Below are 17,812 nucleotides of genomic sequence, written 5' to 3'. Positions count from 1 at the left end.
TCCTCGCTTGTCCTAACTTCTCTCTCCCCTTTCTCCTGCAGAGGGGTGCATCCGGTCAGGGTTTGGGGGTGGTTAGAGTCAGGAGGTAAAGGGGGAGTGGCACCCTCTGCTGTAAATTAGTTGCAAACTAGTTCCCTGGAACACAACTACAGCACAATTGAAAAGGACTGCCTCGCAATCAAGTGGGCTGTCCACTCCCTCCACTTTTACCTCCTGGGATGGGAGTTCCAACTGTGCACAGACCACGCTCCCTTACAGTGGCTACTCTTAATGAAGGACTCCAACCCCTGCCTCACCTGGTGGTATTTGGTCTTGGAGCTCTACGGTTTCTGGATTGTCCACCGACCAGGTTGGGATCTGGTGGTACCCGACTTCCTCTCGCGGTGGGGAGGGGAGAGGGAGAAGGGGTGGGGATAGCGTGGCGTCCCCGCAGTCCCCGGGGAGGGGGGTGGGGAGAGGGAAGGAGTCGCCACAGCTGGGGTTAATTAAGAACCCTATTTCTACTCCTATGTCCGACAGTGATGGAGAGAGACGGAGAAGGAAATGTAGAGCACAAGCATGGAGCACAAGAGAACAACCCCTGCGCCTATCCCTGAGCGAGCCCGAAGATTCCCTGCCATACTTATTCCCAGTTCCCCCTTTTCCTCCCCTTCCTTCCCCGTGATTGAGGGTACTGTCGGTCTCTCTCAGAGCTCCAATAAACAGACAAGAGAGCATGCATCTGAGATCTCTGATATCGTCTGTCACACTGAATAATACAGATGTCCAAACATTTATTAATGGGTTAGATTTTATAGTCCCTTCTGCAGAAAAGCAACCCCACACCATCATGCTGCCACCACCATGCTTCACTCTTGGGATGGTATTGTACAGGTGATGAACGGTTCCTGGTTTCCTCCAGACATGGTGCTTAGAATTGGTTTCACCAGAGAATCCTCTTTCTCTTGAGTCTTAGAGGCCATTATGTGCTTTTTTTGCATACTCCAAGTGGGCTCTCATGTGTCTTACTGAGAAGAGGCTTCCATCTGGCCACTCTGTCATAAAGCACAGATCAGTGGAATGTTGCAGTGATGGCTGACCTTCTGGAAGTTTCTTCCTTCTCCTCACAAGATCTCTGGAGTTCAGCCAGAGTGACCATTGGATTCTTAGTCTTGTCTCTTACCAAAGCCCTTCTGCCTTGTGTGCTCAGTTTGGCCAGGTGGCCAGCTCTAGGAAGAGTTCTCAAAAATGATCGATATAAATGTAATGCACCTGAGCTACACTTCAAGTGTCATAGCAAAGGGTTTGAATACTTATGTCAATGGGATATTTCAGTTTTTCATTTTTAACAAATTTGCAAAAATTTCTAAAATCCTGTTTTTGCTTTGCCATTAGAGAGCATTGAGTATAGTTTGATGAGGGAAAAAAATAAATTAAAATGATTTTAGAATCAGGCTGCAACATAAAAGAATGTGAAAAAACTGATGGGGTCTGAATACTTTCTTAATTCACTGTAGATAAAAAAACAATAAAACCTCTATTTACAAGTAAGGCTTTGTAAAGATCTTGGCTATAGCCATATTAAATAAAAATACTTTGTAAGACTTTTTTCATTTTAACACAAACATCCTGCTGTTGACATCCGACAATCAGACACAAGCTGTACACATGGTAAACACTGTAGAAGCATGTGAAATGAAGGTGGCCCTCCACTTCTGCTTTTATCTGTCTGATTGCGTTTTGCTGCTAATTAATGGTGGCACACAGAAAAGTAGGTAATTTTCACTCCGAAACTCCATATCTCCAAAATGTCTGTATCTTTTAAAATTTATAACAAATATTGATCGCACAAGAAAACAGTGTAGATACGTCTAACTTCCAACATCCTAATTCCTGCCTCACTGACGGTCTCAGCCAGTGACAACCACTAGCTAATGTATGTAGCACATGTGGTGTGACACTGATTCTCCAAACACACCTGTGAACAATTAACCCTTCAGTAACTTATTAATTCATTTAGCTGACACTTTTCTCCAAAGCAGCTTGCAATGTTAAACTGTTTACTATGATTAACCCATTTACAGAGCAGGGTAAGTACTACAACAAGAGTGAAATTGGAACCTGTGTCCAGTTATGTTTGAATGAGAATATAAAGAAGGGACAAATAATGATTTGTTACAAATACACACACACACACACACATTTTCAGAACCGCTTGTCCCGTACGGGGTCACGGGGAACCGGAGCCTACCCGGCAACACAGGGCGTAAGGCCGGAGGGGGAAGGGGATGCACTCAGGACGGGACGCCAGTCCGTCACAAGGCACCCCAAGCGGGACTTGAACCCCAGACCCACCGGAGAGTAGGACTGCGGTCCAACCCACTGCGCCACCGCACCCCCTGTTTGTTACAAATATTCTAAACATTTTATGTTACCATTGTCATATGCTGGAGTAAAAAATAAAAATAAAGACAATAAAAATAAAGACAAGCGCCACCATTCTAATGCAGGAATCCAGTTAAGAGCTTGGGTGCTCAGAAACCCCTGGTATATAAGAAAACTAACAACAAACATAGAAGAGCAAGACGCTGATGAAGGTAGGCGTGCCAGTAAAATTTATCTGTCACGTTAACTATTTCAGCACGTTCTCCCATCCTGCTATTTGTTATCACTGCCATCCATGAAAATACACACACATATTTTCTGAACCGTTTGTCCCATACGGGGTCGCGGGGAGCCAGAGCCTAACTTGGAAACACAGGGCATAAGGCTGGAGGGGGAGGGGACACACCCAGAACAGGACACCAGTCTGTCGCAAGGCACCCCAAGCGGGACTGAAACCCCAGACCCACCGGAGAGCAGGACCTAGTCCAACCCACTGCACTACCGCGCCCCCTGAAAATACATTGGTATTTTAATTAAATTTTTAGGTCACATTTTTAATCAGCAAATCAATTTTACAAATAAGAAAAAAAAGACAAGAATTCGCCTAAGGCTGTGATTTCACAGGGCTGATTAACCTTTTTGTTATCTGTGGGCCTGTCATTTAGTGTATTGGATGGACACCTTTCAGCTCAGCCAGTCTCCAAAATAAGCACTGTTACTTTAAGAGAAAACTATGGATGTGCAAATGGGCGGTCCATCCGCTTGCCTGCCCCGTATTGTACAACGTTACTCTGGCCTCCAAACCGAGTACTGTCACTTTAAGAAAAATATATGGATGTGCAAATGGGAGGTCCATCCTGTACTGTACAATATTCCAGATTACGAGGAAATTATTGAAAACAATAGCGTTTCTTGCTGGGACTAAGTATTTAAAAACTCACTGAAAAAGACAAGCGAGAAGTAGCCGCGTGTGAGGGGTGTTGTTGTGAAGCTGCTGGGAGATGTTCGGACGATCATTCTCAAGGGACCCCTGCTGCTCTCCGTTGGTTATCCCACACGACGTGTGAAACCTAAGCTCTGCTCCGTGCCTGAAAACCACACGTCGGAAGCCCCTTTTCTGTGGATTTAACAGTTATTTTCTGTGTATATAGATATTTATTTATTTTACTGACGGGGAGACATGGGCCACCCGGCGCTGGAGTTCAGCGACTGCTACCTGGACAGCCCCGATTTCAGGGACCGGCTCAAGTGCTACGAGGCGGAGCTGGAGCGGACGAGTAAATTCCTCAAAGACCTCATCAAAGACGGCCATAATGTCATAAATGGCATAAAAAGTGAGTAAAGTCTCCCTTAAAGGAAGTTTTAACGCATTACCAGGTGTCGGCTACTTTACTTAGACGCCAACGGAGCCCAGCAGAATCAGCGCCACCGCGGTGCCAAACAAAGCGCCAAAAACCTTATTTGAACACTAACGTCTCAGAATATGTTTATCTTTGTCATTTTGCGCGCAGTGTGCAGAAATACACCCGTTTTTAAACACAAAGGGTGAAAACTGGCGTGTATGAGACGCCGGACGCTTAAATGAAGCCGGTATTGACTGCGGATACAATGTTGTCAGCGATTGATACAGTCAGTGTCGTCATTGTTTGAAGTTCAGCGAAGGTTGTCGCGCTTAGCTTGTCGTCATTGTTAAAGTAGAATAAAATTCACACTGAAATACAACAAGCAGGCATGAAATAAACATGTTGACAGGAGAGTATCTTTTGTCTCCTGGGGTTGTATTGATCCTGCGGGTCGGGTGTCATCAGGCCCTGCCGCCCCATCAGCTTTGCGTTCGTGTTCAGAAAATAATAATTATTATTATTATTATTATTATTATTATTATTATTATTAAGTAAATGGGGGGGGTACAAAATAATCTGCATTTGAAAAATAAAAAAAACTAATATTCTTGTAAACTAAGATGCAGGAATTATGGCACGTATTTGGAAACAGACCATATGGGTTTTTTATTTTTTTTAAAACATGATATACTAAGTATTAATTATGAATGTAAAATTAAGAATGATAAAAATAAAACTTACTTTTGATTTTAAATCTTATTTGTCACTCTTTTGGTTTTGCTCTGTATGTCTCATACCCATTATTAACAAACATGGAGTTAGTGACAGTGTGATCGATTGGGACTTTATTAATCTTGACAACTTGCACAGGGTTACAGTAGAAGAATGCTATATTATATATATATATAGGACAGCATGGTGGCACAGCGAGTAGCGTTGCTGTCTCACAGCGCCTGGGTGACACGAGAGGACGTGAGTTCCATCCCCACTCAGTCTGTGTGGAGTTTGCACGTTCTCCCCGTGTCTGTGTGGGTTTCCTCCAGGTGCTCTGGTTTCCTCCCACAGTCCAAAGACATGCTGTTCAGGTTCCCCCATAGTGGGTGAGTGACAGAGAGAGTGTGTTCCACTGATGTATGGATGAGTGACCCATTGGAAGTAGTATATCTGGCAGCGTAAGTCACCTTGGTGAATAAGGTGTGTGGGCTGATAACACTAAATAGTGTTCATTGGAAATCGCTTTGGAGAAAAGCATCTGCTAAATAAATAAACATAAATGTAATATATATAGGGGGTGCAGTGACGCAGTGGGTTGGACCACAGCCCTGCTGTCCGGTGGGTCTGGGGTTCGAGTCCCGCTTGGGGTGCCTTGCGACGGACTGGCGTCCCGTCTTGGGTGTGTCCCCTCCCCCTCCGGCTCTACGCCCTGTGTTGCCGGGTAGGCTCCGGTTCCCCGCGACCCCGTATGGGACAAGCGGTTCTGAAAATGTATGTGTGTGTAATATATATATAATATATATACACACACACACACACACATACATATATATATATATATATATATATATATATATATATATATATATATATATATTAGCATATACAACAAAGTGACAGATGTTGGCATCACAGTGGTATAAATAAATACAGTTTTTAAGAAAAATAAATGTTAGTTCTGCTGACTGCACAGTACCGCTTTGACAGGACTTATTACAGATCTTTTAAACAGGTGGCGTAGTGGTTAGGGCTGCTGCGTTTCAATCTAAATCTTCCTGGTTTGAATCCCCTTTACCCTGAACTGATACAGGAAGAATACCCTTTTTATAAATGGGTAAATAGTTGTGAATGTTCTTACTTGATGTTGTAAGTCACTTTGAACAAAGGTATCATTTACATGAAGGTTTTCTAAAATACCTTTCATACTTTATGCAAGATGACTGCTGAGTCCTACAATGTGACTAAACAAAAACACGACTGCCTTTTTCGTAGTGGAGTAAAAAATTACACATTCCTTAATTGTGTCCCCCCCCCCATAATTACAAAAGCATTGCTTACCCAGATATTAAACCTCGATAATTGTGCTTAATTATACAGGTTTAATATTGTGTTTAAGGAAACTTTCTGAACCAGCATTGCACAAACTTTATTTACAGACTAGATTTTGTTTAGTGGTCTTTCAGACTCAGTCCATTCTACTCTGTTCCTAATTCTTATAGATATCTGAAGTGATGCTCAGGTCTTGTTTTTAACCTTTTTTTTTTTTTTTCTTCCCCCCCATAGATATATTATTTTCAGTGCAGCAAAATCTGTGGGATTTTGTACAGTCAAGTGTTTTTCCAGATTATGAGTGTGCTGCATATTTTCTTCATCTTGCAAATCATAGTGTTGTCAAAAGAGGTAGGCAGTTGTTCAGAAAGTTGTAGAAAAGAAATCCAAGATTAGATCATTTCAGTGCAAATTATAGTTCCCTCATTCTTCACAAGTTGGACCAAAGACATTTTTTATCTTAAACTTGTTTCCCCTCAACACACAGGCCAAGGTTTGTCATAAGTGCTGATTTCATACTTTTGGATGACAATACTTTGAATTTTTGAAAGTATTCAGAGTTTAGTGCTGCAGTTGTGCATGTAACCTTTTATTTACAGTATACATTTCCAGAATGTCCAACTTTTCTACTGATTCTGAAGAGTGTGTTTTTGACAAGTTTAACAACTTTTTCTTTTTTGAAGATTGCTTTGTTGAAGTTTCAGTTCCCTCTCGGATTCAGCTTTGTCTAATACCTCCTGTTATCCTTCCTGTTTTTGAGGGGAAAAAAGCTTCTCTTAGCATAATCACTGATATGCCAGGCAAATGGCAACAAAAGAGGATTTTCAATTTGCAGTTCAGCAGCACTGTTTCCAAAGTTGTTTGGCAGTTGAACAAAAACTTTATCAGCAACATGCATGAACTTTTTTTTTTTTTTTTTTTTTTGTATGAACTGGATACAGAGTAGACCTTTGTATTAACTATTTTAAGAAATAAATTAACCTATTAGAAATTTGTAGCTTGTCCTTGGAACCCAAAAAACAGACTACTATCCTAACTAAATGTTATGGTATAACCTTGTTCTGTTAAGTTACAGTATGAATATATGATGATCCAAAAGAGCATAGCAGTAGATTGGCCAATCACATCCTTCTAGGTTTAGGAAATGATTTGTTTACTTTGTTTGCTACGTAGATCATGGCAGGTGGATCAAGATCAGGATTAGGATTTTCTTCTGAAGAACCAGTAGAACATGTCTGAATAGCCATTTCGTAATAAGTCCTGACTTAAATAATGAAACATTAACATTCCAAAGTATGTAGTATAACCAACCAGTTTTAGCTTCATGCTTTGTTATGCAACCAGGAGTGACCCTGTCTACTAACGTACCGGTTATTAACTTAACATTTAGACTTTTAGGCAGCAGGTGGCATAGGGGTTAGAGCAGGTGCATTAAGGACTTGGATTCTTTTCCCAGCTCTTGCTTTACTACTGTTGATCAAATTATTTAATTAGTGAATAATTGTAACTTGGTATACAAACAAGTTGCATTGGAGAAGGGTGTCAACTAAATGAGTAACTCCAAATGTGTTGTTGTTGTTGTTGTTCTCTGTTTAGTTAATGCCTTTTCCCAAGGTGACTTGCTGAGTTAAATCAATGTAGAGCAAAAACTTCTCACAAGGTCGCAAGAAGAGAATCAGCTGATGTCAGCGACAAATGAGGTGCTGTGTAGCAACCAACACAAAATTGTCCCAGCACAGAAAGAACGTTCTATTTTAACTTTAAGATTTGACACAATGTAATGGAGTCAATGCTTGTGACAGTATATGCAGCTGCACCATTAGATTATATTTACATGGTGCTTTTCTCCAAAGCAATTTACAGTGTTAAGCTACTTACAGTTATTTACCCATTTATACTGCTGTGTTATTCTACTGGAGCAATGTAGATTAAGTACCTTGCTCTAGGGTACTACAGTTGGTGGTAGGAGTTGAACCTGCGACCTTTGGGTCCAAAGGTAGCAGCTCTAACCACTACATTACCAGGTGTCCACATACTAAGTCTTCAATGTAACCTTCAGCAAATCCCATACATTTAAAAATGACAGCAAGGTGGCACAGTGGGTAGCACTGCTGCTTCACAGCTCTTGGACTGAGATGTCAGACTTTGAGTCAAATCCTGCTCAGTTTAAGCTTTTGTGCAAGCTGTGCTCTGGTTTCCTCCCACAGTCCAAATACTTGTTTGTGGTGAACTGGTAATTTTAAATTGCCCGAGTGTGTGTATGTGTGTTTTGAAACTCAGCTGTGTTGATCTCAAGATAATTCTAGGTAGTTTAGTGATGAGTTTCTAGGTTTTGCAAGTCACCTTGGACAGAGGTGGCAGCTAAATATGAGTTAGTGAAAATAATTCATGTTAGATGTCTACTAGAGATTTTCCTATAGCCTGAATACAGTCGGACAACCAGAAGAAAAGGGAGAGCAGAGCTGCCGTTCAATTAGCGCAGATATTGCCTTTGATGCAAAAGTCTGCCGCCTTTGCAATTGGAAGCAGATGGGATCATACTACTCATTTCTAGCAGCATTTATATGGTGACCTCAAAGAGAGGGCATCCCACACTCTTAGCACCAGTCTAGTACGTCTCACACACACACATTGACTGAAGCCGCTTGTCACGAGTCGGGGTAGCAGTGAGCCGGAGCCTAACCCAGCAACACAGGACTCAGGGCTGGAGGGGGAGGGGACACAGGATGGGACGCCAGTCCGTTAAAAGGCACCCCAAGCGGGACTCGAACCCCAGACCCACCAGAGAGCAGGCACAGGCCAAGTCTGCTGCACCCCCCTCTACCCTAGTCTAGTACATGCTCGTTCTAATTTATTGCGCTTTCCAGAAACCAGTTTTGTTGTGTAATTTGTTTATTCTTCATTTTTATGTTTTTTCCTTTTGGAAGAATTGAGCTTGTAATGACAAAAAAAGAACTGGGATTAGGCTTAATTTTCTGTAACTAATGACTCATGGCTAATGTGTGCTTTTGTACAGAAATATGGGACTGAACAAGTCTGGGAATTTTTAAAAAATGGCAGAAGACTTACTACCTTGGAAAGGTAATTTTTCTGAGCTTGATGTTCTTCTTTTTGAGTTGGCCTACTCTGTTCAAGTAAAAGTGCAAGTGAGTATAGCCATGGTTGGTACCTGTGAGATTCAGGATTAACTAGCACATTGCTATGTTTTAAGTTTTTCCTTTGCTGAAATTGAATTGGTTTCAGTGCAGCTTCCTGGCAGTACTGCAGCATTTGAAAATATAATTTATGGTAAGCTGCCTTGAAAGCATCTGTAAAGAGTCTGGAGAGTATGGCTTTCATATACTTTAACGTTAATTTGTGGACATAATGACCAGTTGGTAATGTATGTTATGTGAAAATTTCAGTACTTTATGATAGCTTAAGTACAACCTGAGTGTTTTGTAACTGTATTGATTTATCACACAGACACTTTAATGGACTTGCTGTTACCTTGGAAAGTCTTTCAAAGGTGTCTGCTGTTGAAGGTCTCTGGCACATCCCATTTCTATTGTACTTATAAAGGGGATATTATTATCAAGGTGTGTGACTAAATGGAAGTGGGACACTCCTACTCTGGTTTGTTATAATCCAGTTTTGCAGGCTCTGTGCTACTGCCCATTCAGATTTAAGCTCTTCAGCATGCGTACTCCACGACAAATCATCATCTCCTCTGTTCCTCCTGTCAGTCCTAGAGTTATTAATGCAAATCGGTGCATGTCATTATTTACTAATCTATTCCCATGGAACACCAAGATACTGTTATAATGTTTGTTGATTTTGTTTATAAACAATACTTAGCTGTCAACATTCTCCATAGCAACAATGTTGCATTTTTATACCAAGCTACTTTATTCCTTAGGCTGATAGTTTTCTACAGAGTGGCTTGGTGTTAAGACACTTAGAATGATTTGCCCGTTTATACAGCTGGGTAATTGTTACTGTGTCACACTGCAGGGTAAGTACATTGATTAAGGGTATTGCCTCGGGATTCCAAATCATCTTCTTTGGACCTAACCACTGTGGTTACCTACTGCCCCAACACATTGGTTTGTGTAACTTTCACCTTAGCCAAAAAATTTTACCAGCTTTTAAAATGTCTTTATCATAAAATGAAATGGTAGATCTGAAGAGCAGCCTCGTTTTTTGCAACGCTGAGTAACATGTCTAGTGTTTAACAATAATTCCCTCAATCAAATTTGCACTGTATTCTGGCAAAGTATGAAAAGTGGTTTTTTTTTTTTTTTTTCTTTTTTCTCCTTTGTTGTAACAAAAGGATATTAAACCTTTTATTTGCTTTTCATACCTTGTTCAGCTGGGATTTCCACTTGAGTTCAGTGACAAAGTTGATCTCAGTCTATTAAAGATTTTGTTGCTGAGCTAACAGTTTTGTCCAGGGTTGCTTCTTTCTGGAGCCTAAAACATAAGACACACAAAAGTACTTGTCCTTAAGAGAAATTAATACAGGATATTAATGTGTCTTCTGTGGAGTATCGCAATTTAGCGTGACTTCCTTCATTGGTGAAACACAAAGAGTTACACAGTGTTGTCATTGTTTGATGTCATGATGCCAAGATTCCATTGCCTAGTGCTCCTTTTCCCATTTGTCAAGCTGTTGTACTGGACACAGACCCTTCCATTGTAAGCAGAAATACAGTGGAAATATGCAAGTTGTGTTATATACTTCATTTCTGTAATTTTGTGTAACATATGGATTCATTTCAATAGCCAGCTTGATTTGCATGAAATTTAGGAAGGGCAAAACCACAGTTTAATATGTAATTTAGGTGTAACATTGCAGACACTGAGAACACGACTGGTTTTCCTTTTGCTGCAATTAGTAATTAAACTGTCTCATGCAGATTTATTTACTCATAGGAAAATGCAGCTCATGCCACGTTAAATATAGTAATACAGTTACTTAATAACATGTGGAAGCAATGAGTTGAGGTTATGCAGATGGGAATTGTATGGTCATATTTTGCTTGTGATAGGCAGCCTCTGTCAAGGAAAACTGGCCAATTATACTTTCAAAAAAATACCCTGGGTGACTCTAATTTCAAGTTGTAGCTGGTCATTTTGGGACTGCTTTACAATTTATTGAAAGACGAAATGTTAGATCATGCTAGAGAATTCATAGAACCAGAGGAGTCCACATTGGTCATTTTCAGAATTTTGCAATAATTCACTTGGCGGCATGACAGGTCCCAGGGAACAATGAAGAAACACTGGAAGTGTTATTGGACAGTTATTGTTATTGGACACATTCTCAAACACCCCTGCCCTCCCACTATTGTACCATGAACCCTTTCTGCCTTGTGGTTTCCAAGCCACTGTGTGTGGCAAGTATTCCTGAAGAAAGAAAGTGTAACGCCCACTTCAGATTTATTTCACTTTGTCACATGCTTTAAAAAATGTTACTCTATGTATTTTACCTTTTTATCACTTGTGTTTTGAATTGTGGCCAACTGCAAATAATAGTTTCAGACAGCTGTTTGTCCCAGGGAGCGCGGCGGGCTTGGCCGGGTCCTGCTCTCTGGCGGGTCTGGGGTTCGAGTCCCGCTTGGGGTGCCTTGTGACGGACTGGCATCCCATCCTGGCTGTCCCCCCTCCAGCCTTGCGCCCTGTGTTGCCAGGTTGGGCTCCGGCTTGCCACGATCCCGCTTGGGACAAGCGGCTTCAGCAAGTGTGTGAATTGTTTGTCCCTGGATAAATTGAGAACTAAATGCACAAACAAAAGTTTTAACCCAGTCATTTGTAATTATCCCATTACTCTTTGCATTCATTGACTCAATCTTTTTTGTGTGTGGATTTAGGGAAAGAGGAAACATTTCAAGGGATGTATTGTACTAACAAATTTTAGCATTGTATGATTGCACGCAGTAAACAGCTGAGAGTTAACGATGGTTGTTGCTCAGATTGAAGCACCAGCGCTCAGTGAAGGAAAACCGATGTTTTCTGAGGTTTGTTGAATCTACAGGAGTTGCAAATTGATTTGTAATCCAGCTGCTTGAACAGACAGACGTCAATGAAATATACATGTAAAAGCGAAGGCTTTGGCATTTTTCAGGTCAGACTCTGTTGTCAGTTTCTGTCAAGTTCTGAACCAGAGGACCAGATGTCATTAGATGTCTTTGTTAATTGTGTGCCAAAAGTGAAAGGGCGTTATGTGTGCGTACACAACGTTTCTCTGTGACTGTGCTTTCCAGCTGGGACGCATTTTCATCGTAACACATCGCCCTTGACCCAAACTCCCAGCCTTCTCTCAAGCTGTCTTTTTCATCGCACTGAACTTTGAGGTTGGGGTGTGTTTTCGGCAACATAAAAGATGACATGCAGCACCTCAATAACCCAAGGCCCCATGTTCCAAGATTGGAAAGTTTGTTTGGAAATCCTTAGGGCTATAGAGGATCGACACGTCCTGCTCTTGTTTTTCTGTTTATGACGGTTCAAGGAGTTTGGCTAAGGGGTTTATTTGTTTGCCTTTTCCTGCTTGTGTGTTGGAATGGGACCCAGCCAGCCTCGGTCTGTTGTGAGGCCAGCACATTCAAGTAAGTCTCTGCAGCTGTATCTGCGCCTGAGGATGTGTCCAGTTCACTGATATATTCCTTCTTTACTACTCCCCCTTTCTTTCCACTCCTTATAAGCCAAAAGTAATTTGTGTGATTTATTTTTATTCTTTTTATTGAAATAATTTTTATCCGTTCAGTTAAGGTCATGATGAAGCATGCTCAAAACAATGTATGAAGTGTAAAGCACGTTCTAAAATTCATATATGAACCAAGTGTGAATTCAGAAAGAGCATGCTGTTTATCCTCTCGTGTCTTTTCATGTATGTCCTTTAATGGGGTTACTAAGCCTGAACAGCAGTTTTGTGAGAAGTGTTTCCAATCCTGCATCTAGGTGAGAGGCATGAACATTTATTGAGCAAAACAATAGTTTAGCAAAGGTTTAAGGTGCCTGGTTTAAATAGAATGATATCTGTAACATTGCAGCTTGCAGAATAAGCCTTCTTTTCCAAAGCTTTTTTGAAAAGGTGCTGTGTGTTTGTTGTATGATTTGTTTGCTTCATATGAAGTAGGAACTATACAGATATTCACTAAAGTTTACCTATCTCTAGTTGAATAATGAAGGTAGGAGAATGTGACTATATTGAGTGCCAGATGACGTGCTTTTTTGTTTCCCATCAGATTACTCTTTGGCTGTTCAGAAGTTCTCCCAGACTCTCCAGGCTTTCCAGTTTGACTTCATTGGGGACACCCTCACTGACGACGAGATAAACATTGGTAGGTCACACAAAACGGTGAAGTGATGTTATTCAGCAGGTGGGGTAGTGGTTATAGCTGCTGTTTTGCACTTGAAGGGCTCACATTCTCACACACACACACACACACACACACACTTGCAGAACTGCGTGTCCCATACGGGGTCGCGGGGAACCGGAGCCTACCCGGTAATACACATTCAAATCCCTGTATTACCTTTGAGGGAAGGCACTTAACCCTGAATCACTCCACTAGAAATTGTCCAGCTTCAGAAATGGGTAGATTAACATTGTAAGTTCCTTTGCGAAAAATGTCAGCTAAATAAATAAATGTGAATGTAGTGCATACTTGATGTCTAACTACGAGGGTGATGTATTGTTATATTTACCATAGAAATGCTTAGTCAGGAATGACTTGGTCAGCCATTTTGAATTCAGCCATTTGAATGGCAGCATGTACTTTCGTAAGGTAACTGCTGCAGCCGCCGTAATTCTGCAATATTAGTACAAATATTTATTGTTCTTGGTTCCAAAATTATGAATTCCAAAAATTATAGCAAGATGGTGACTATGCCAAGAAAGTGTTTAACTGAAAGCGCTTGGGCTGTCAACAATCATCTGGCTATCCAGTAACAGTAGATTCCCCCCCCCGGTCAGATAGGCTACGTAGCCTAGACACTTTTTTTCTTTTTTCTCCATGAGTGTTAGAAGTAGCTGAATTTATAAACAAGAAATATTTATAGGAGCAAATGAAGTGATATGTGCGAATCAGTATTGTTATTGTTTTGGTCACAGAGGTGGTCTACATGAGAGAAATGGAAAAATGGTACAGAAAAAAAAAATTGAAGTGGGATAAATGTTGTTTAGACAGATAGTCTTACTTGTGTTTTCACATTTAATTTTGCTGGCATTGTTCATAACAAGACCTTGTCAGATTTATACAATATGGCTACCACATGTTTCCAAGCTCAGTATGGTGCAGTAAAGAAGTGGCAGGACTTGCTGTATGTATGTAAACTTTATGATGGGCTGAGTGGCAGCAGTGCTCCTCTGCATCCTTTGCCTGATTTCTTTTAAATTTCTCCATGTTTGCATGTTTTAGAGACTCAGACAGCCTCCTTAACATTTTCTGTATGATATGGATGTCTTTTATGATTGAATTAACTGTGGGATTTTAAACTTGTACTCTTGCAGAAGTACAGTTTGGGCCACATATGATAGAACTGTTTGAAAGAGATCTCCATTTTTAAAGGTGAAATAGATGATTAGCTGCAAAATAAGGCCTCTCTGGGGGCAGTGTCAGCAAACGCCAACACTAGAGAGGAATTTGTCGCCTTTCTGGGTTGACGGCTGTAGAGAAACATGTGATGGGCGGGCCGGCTGAAAGAAAAACTGTCATCTAGTTTGGAGGATCTCGACGAGTTCTCTGCAGCACACCACCCAGCCCTTAATCACAACTAGTTTCCTAGTGTAAATATTTGAAGTGGAAGGTACAAACATCTTCTTTGCATTCATTTATGGTTCTTTGCATGACTAGTCCACTTTTTTTTTATTATTTAAGCTTTAAATTAATGAAATAAGCTGGTAATGTAGACTGGAAGTCCAAGCAGTCACTTATTTGAGGCGAAAGCTATATGAAGCAGAGTAGGTGCATTTTATTTTTAAAATTTTGAAAACATTGATAATATTCATGCTGCAATTTAATTGGAGACTCCTTGGAACACTGGATTTATGAAAGCAAGAGAAAAAGTTGATGAGAACCTAAATAATTGAGCCATTTTTGCTTATTCTTTATCGCTAATTCACATGCTTCCCATTTCAGGGCTATGTTTGTCATGTAATTCATATGTTCATCTTATCGGTGTTGTGTGTTGTTTGTTTTCAGCCGAGTCATTCCGGGAGTTTGCTGGCCTACTGCAGGAAGTAGAAGAAGACAGGATGATGCTGGTAAAATAATAGTTTCCTTTTGTGGTCTGGGTCTTAGATGTCCAGAATGCGAGTGACTCAGTGTCGTTGGTGTTTGGATTATCACATGCCTCTTGTTCCATGTGAGAAGAGTGATACCTGATGACTGTTTAGTAATACAACCATTGTCATTTCCATTTGTCAGTCATTTTTAACTGGCTAAAGTATAATTACTTGGTAGAAGCATTTATTTACAGCAACTTGCTTTCTATGCTTTTATAAATCTGTACATTTACTGAAACCATCAAGGTTAAACACCTGTCTCAGTGACAATGACAGCACTGAACCCTTTTATGTAGTCCATCCGCAGAACAATGGATTTCTGAAACACCAGACTGGGGTTGAAAAATATAATATTTTAATGTTTGGAAAAAATAATAATGATTCATTAATGGGGGGGGGGGAAAGCTAAAAAACTATTTAAAAAAAAAAAAAAAAACACAAACGGGCATTAAAACAAAAGGCATAAATACATATACCTGTGTGTTTCTGCGCAAGCATCTGCAATATACTCCTTTGGAAGCTCTGTGCATACAGGCCGATCCCAAGCCTACACTTGACCAGAGCTCAGTGCCTCCAGCTCTCAAAGTTTGCAGAGCAGGCTCTTGTTTGCAGGTGTTTTGCACCACTCGTTATCCAGGAAAGTTTTCACTCATTATTTTGGATAAACCATGTCTCCGAAAGTATTGAAAAGCACTGAGGAAGGTGCTCCGAAGCATGCTTGGAAAATGCTATAGTTGAAAAGCTTAATAGGGAAGCTCTAACTTTTTTTTTTTTGGGGGGGGGGACAGATGGTAGCAATGTTTACACCTGCTGCCTTTTAAACCCAACGGTTGCAGGGTTCTATCACACCTTCAGCTGTAGTACTCTGGAGCAAGGTACTTACCCTAAATTGCTCCAGTAAAATTTCCCATTTGTATAAATGGGTAAATAATTACAGGTACCTTAACATTGTAAGTTGTTTATGAGAAAAGCATCAGCTAAATGAGTAAATGTAATTTAGCTTGTTTGACTGGTGTTGTCCCTCCCCCAGGAAGTTATGTACATTTGTGTACTTACTGTATATTATTTATCGTTCTGTACTCCTTTCCACCCAGAGAAGGCAGACAAGGTATGCTTAGTTGGATCTGACTTAAGAAGTCCTGCATTATAGTGTTTTCTTTTCTGAGGCAAAAAATAAAAAAAAGCATAAGCCCAAGACAAAATGTGTAGTTTAATCACTTCGGTATGCAAGGAGTGTCTCCATTTTTACATTTATTCATTTAGCTGATGCTTTTCTCCAAAGCGACCTTACAATGTTCAGGTCACAATAATTATATGCTTACAATCATTTACCCATTTATAGAGCTGGGTAATTTTACTGGAGCAGTTTTAGGGTAAGTACCATGCTCAAGGGTATTACAACCAGAGGTGGGGATGGAACCCGTGACTTTGGGGTCCAAAGGCAGTAGCTCTAACCACTACACTAACAGCTGTCCCTGCTACTCCCTGGTTGCACTTGGCTGCTGCCTGTGATGTGTGATTCAGACTTTTTGCTCCCTAATGGCATGATGTACGTCTAATCCCATACTTAATGAATACCTTGAAGATTGCCCTCTCCCCTGATTTCCTCTAAACTGCTGTTACAATTGAATAAATGAGATCGAAGGCTTGTTAGTGAGGTGGGTGAAACGTGGAGAGCAGAACCTTCCGTGTCCCAGATGAACTTCACAGAGCTTCTCAGGTTTTCAGATGTCATGCTTTACCAAGGATGGCATCCAGTTGAGGGTCTGGATTTAGAACCAAAAGATGTTAGGTTCAAGGCAAAGGGGGCCTTGTTGTTGATTCCTGGAGCAAGGTGCTTGATCTGATTTTAATGGAGAATTTCCCAATACTAAAAAATTCAGCTGTTTGAAATGTGACTTTGGGTAAACGAATCTCCATAAATGTTAGAATAAATGGCAGTTTACTTCCCCTTCAGATGGCTTTTTTGGCACTGCAGTTATTACCTGACACACCTGTGAAAATGCACAAAATACCATGTTGTAACCAAGGGAGTGTGATGAGCAACCAAAGAAGTTAATGAAGTAGAGAAACCAGAACTCTCAGACAAGCTTGTGAAATAATCCCACTCCCACCTCCCTTGTGATTGCAGGTTCAGAATGCCTGTGACCTGTTGATCAAGCCGCTGGAGAAATTTCGCAAGGAGCAGATAGGAGTAACTAAAGTAAGTGCTGGGTGCCTGAGCATTTTCATTCACATATCATCTCTGGAGTCAGAGAAGCTGAACAAAGCAATTGGCTTCACTTCCCCTTAAACACCTTTTGGTTGCTACAGAAATTATAATCTGAGATAGACTTGCACTTTTAGAGCAAACACTGCACACAAGCAAAACCTAAAATTTTTTGTAAAATGACACGTTTGAGGGGCTGGGGCGCTGCCCCCTCGCGAATCCGAAAATTCGCAGATAATTTTTTGATCCCCTATGGTCTAGGGTCTTCACTTTTTTGCCAGCTGGCATCACTTCCTGAAGCTCTAAGAGCACTACGCTTTGGACCCATGACTACAGTTCAAAGTTTCTTGCACAAGGTTCACTGCAAATTGCAACAAGAAACGTGAGGTGAAACGGTCACTTTGATCACTGCGAGACAAACACGTGAATGATGCTGACTGCTGAGACAGATGTGCAGTGTCCACTAACAGATTGTGTAGATCCCACAATTCTTTACCGTACTTGAGCATTTAAAAATATCTTTTGTATACATAATGAATTTAATAAAATAAAATAACATGTAATACTGTATAATACCCTTTGCTT

The 17,812-nt window shown here is 40.7% G+C and overlaps 1 protein-coding gene across 3 annotated transcripts in view; it reads left to right on the top strand.

Moving 5' to 3' along the window:
- Positions 1 to 3,166: 3,166 nt before the first annotated feature.
- Positions 3,167 to 17,812, top strand: part of ophn1 (oligophrenin 1) — a 50,846-nt gene continuing 36,200 nt past the window's right edge. For 2 of the 3 annotated variants that reach the window (XM_018728553.2, XM_018728552.2), the window contains exons 1-4: positions 3,167 to 3,698; positions 12,977 to 13,072; positions 14,936 to 14,997; positions 17,150 to 17,221. In XM_018728553.2, coding sequence (XP_018584069.1) covers positions 3,545 to 3,698; positions 12,977 to 13,072; positions 14,936 to 14,997; positions 17,150 to 17,221 — 384 coding nt within the window. In that variant the 5' untranslated portion in view covers positions 3,167 to 3,544. Of the gene's footprint in view, positions 3,699 to 8,763; positions 8,832 to 12,976; positions 13,073 to 14,935; positions 14,998 to 17,149; positions 17,222 to 17,812 lie in introns of those variants that run through there. The other variant, XM_018728554.2, reaches the window with a different exon arrangement.

Source organism: Scleropages formosus, chromosome 14 (assembly GCF_900964775.1).
Source record: "Scleropages formosus chromosome 14, fSclFor1.1, whole genome shotgun sequence".
Lineage (NCBI taxonomy): Eukaryota > Metazoa > Chordata > Actinopteri > Osteoglossiformes > Osteoglossidae > Scleropages > Scleropages formosus.
The sequence above is the reverse complement of the archived record's forward strand: the minus strand, read 5'-3'. Positions and strand labels throughout refer to the sequence as shown.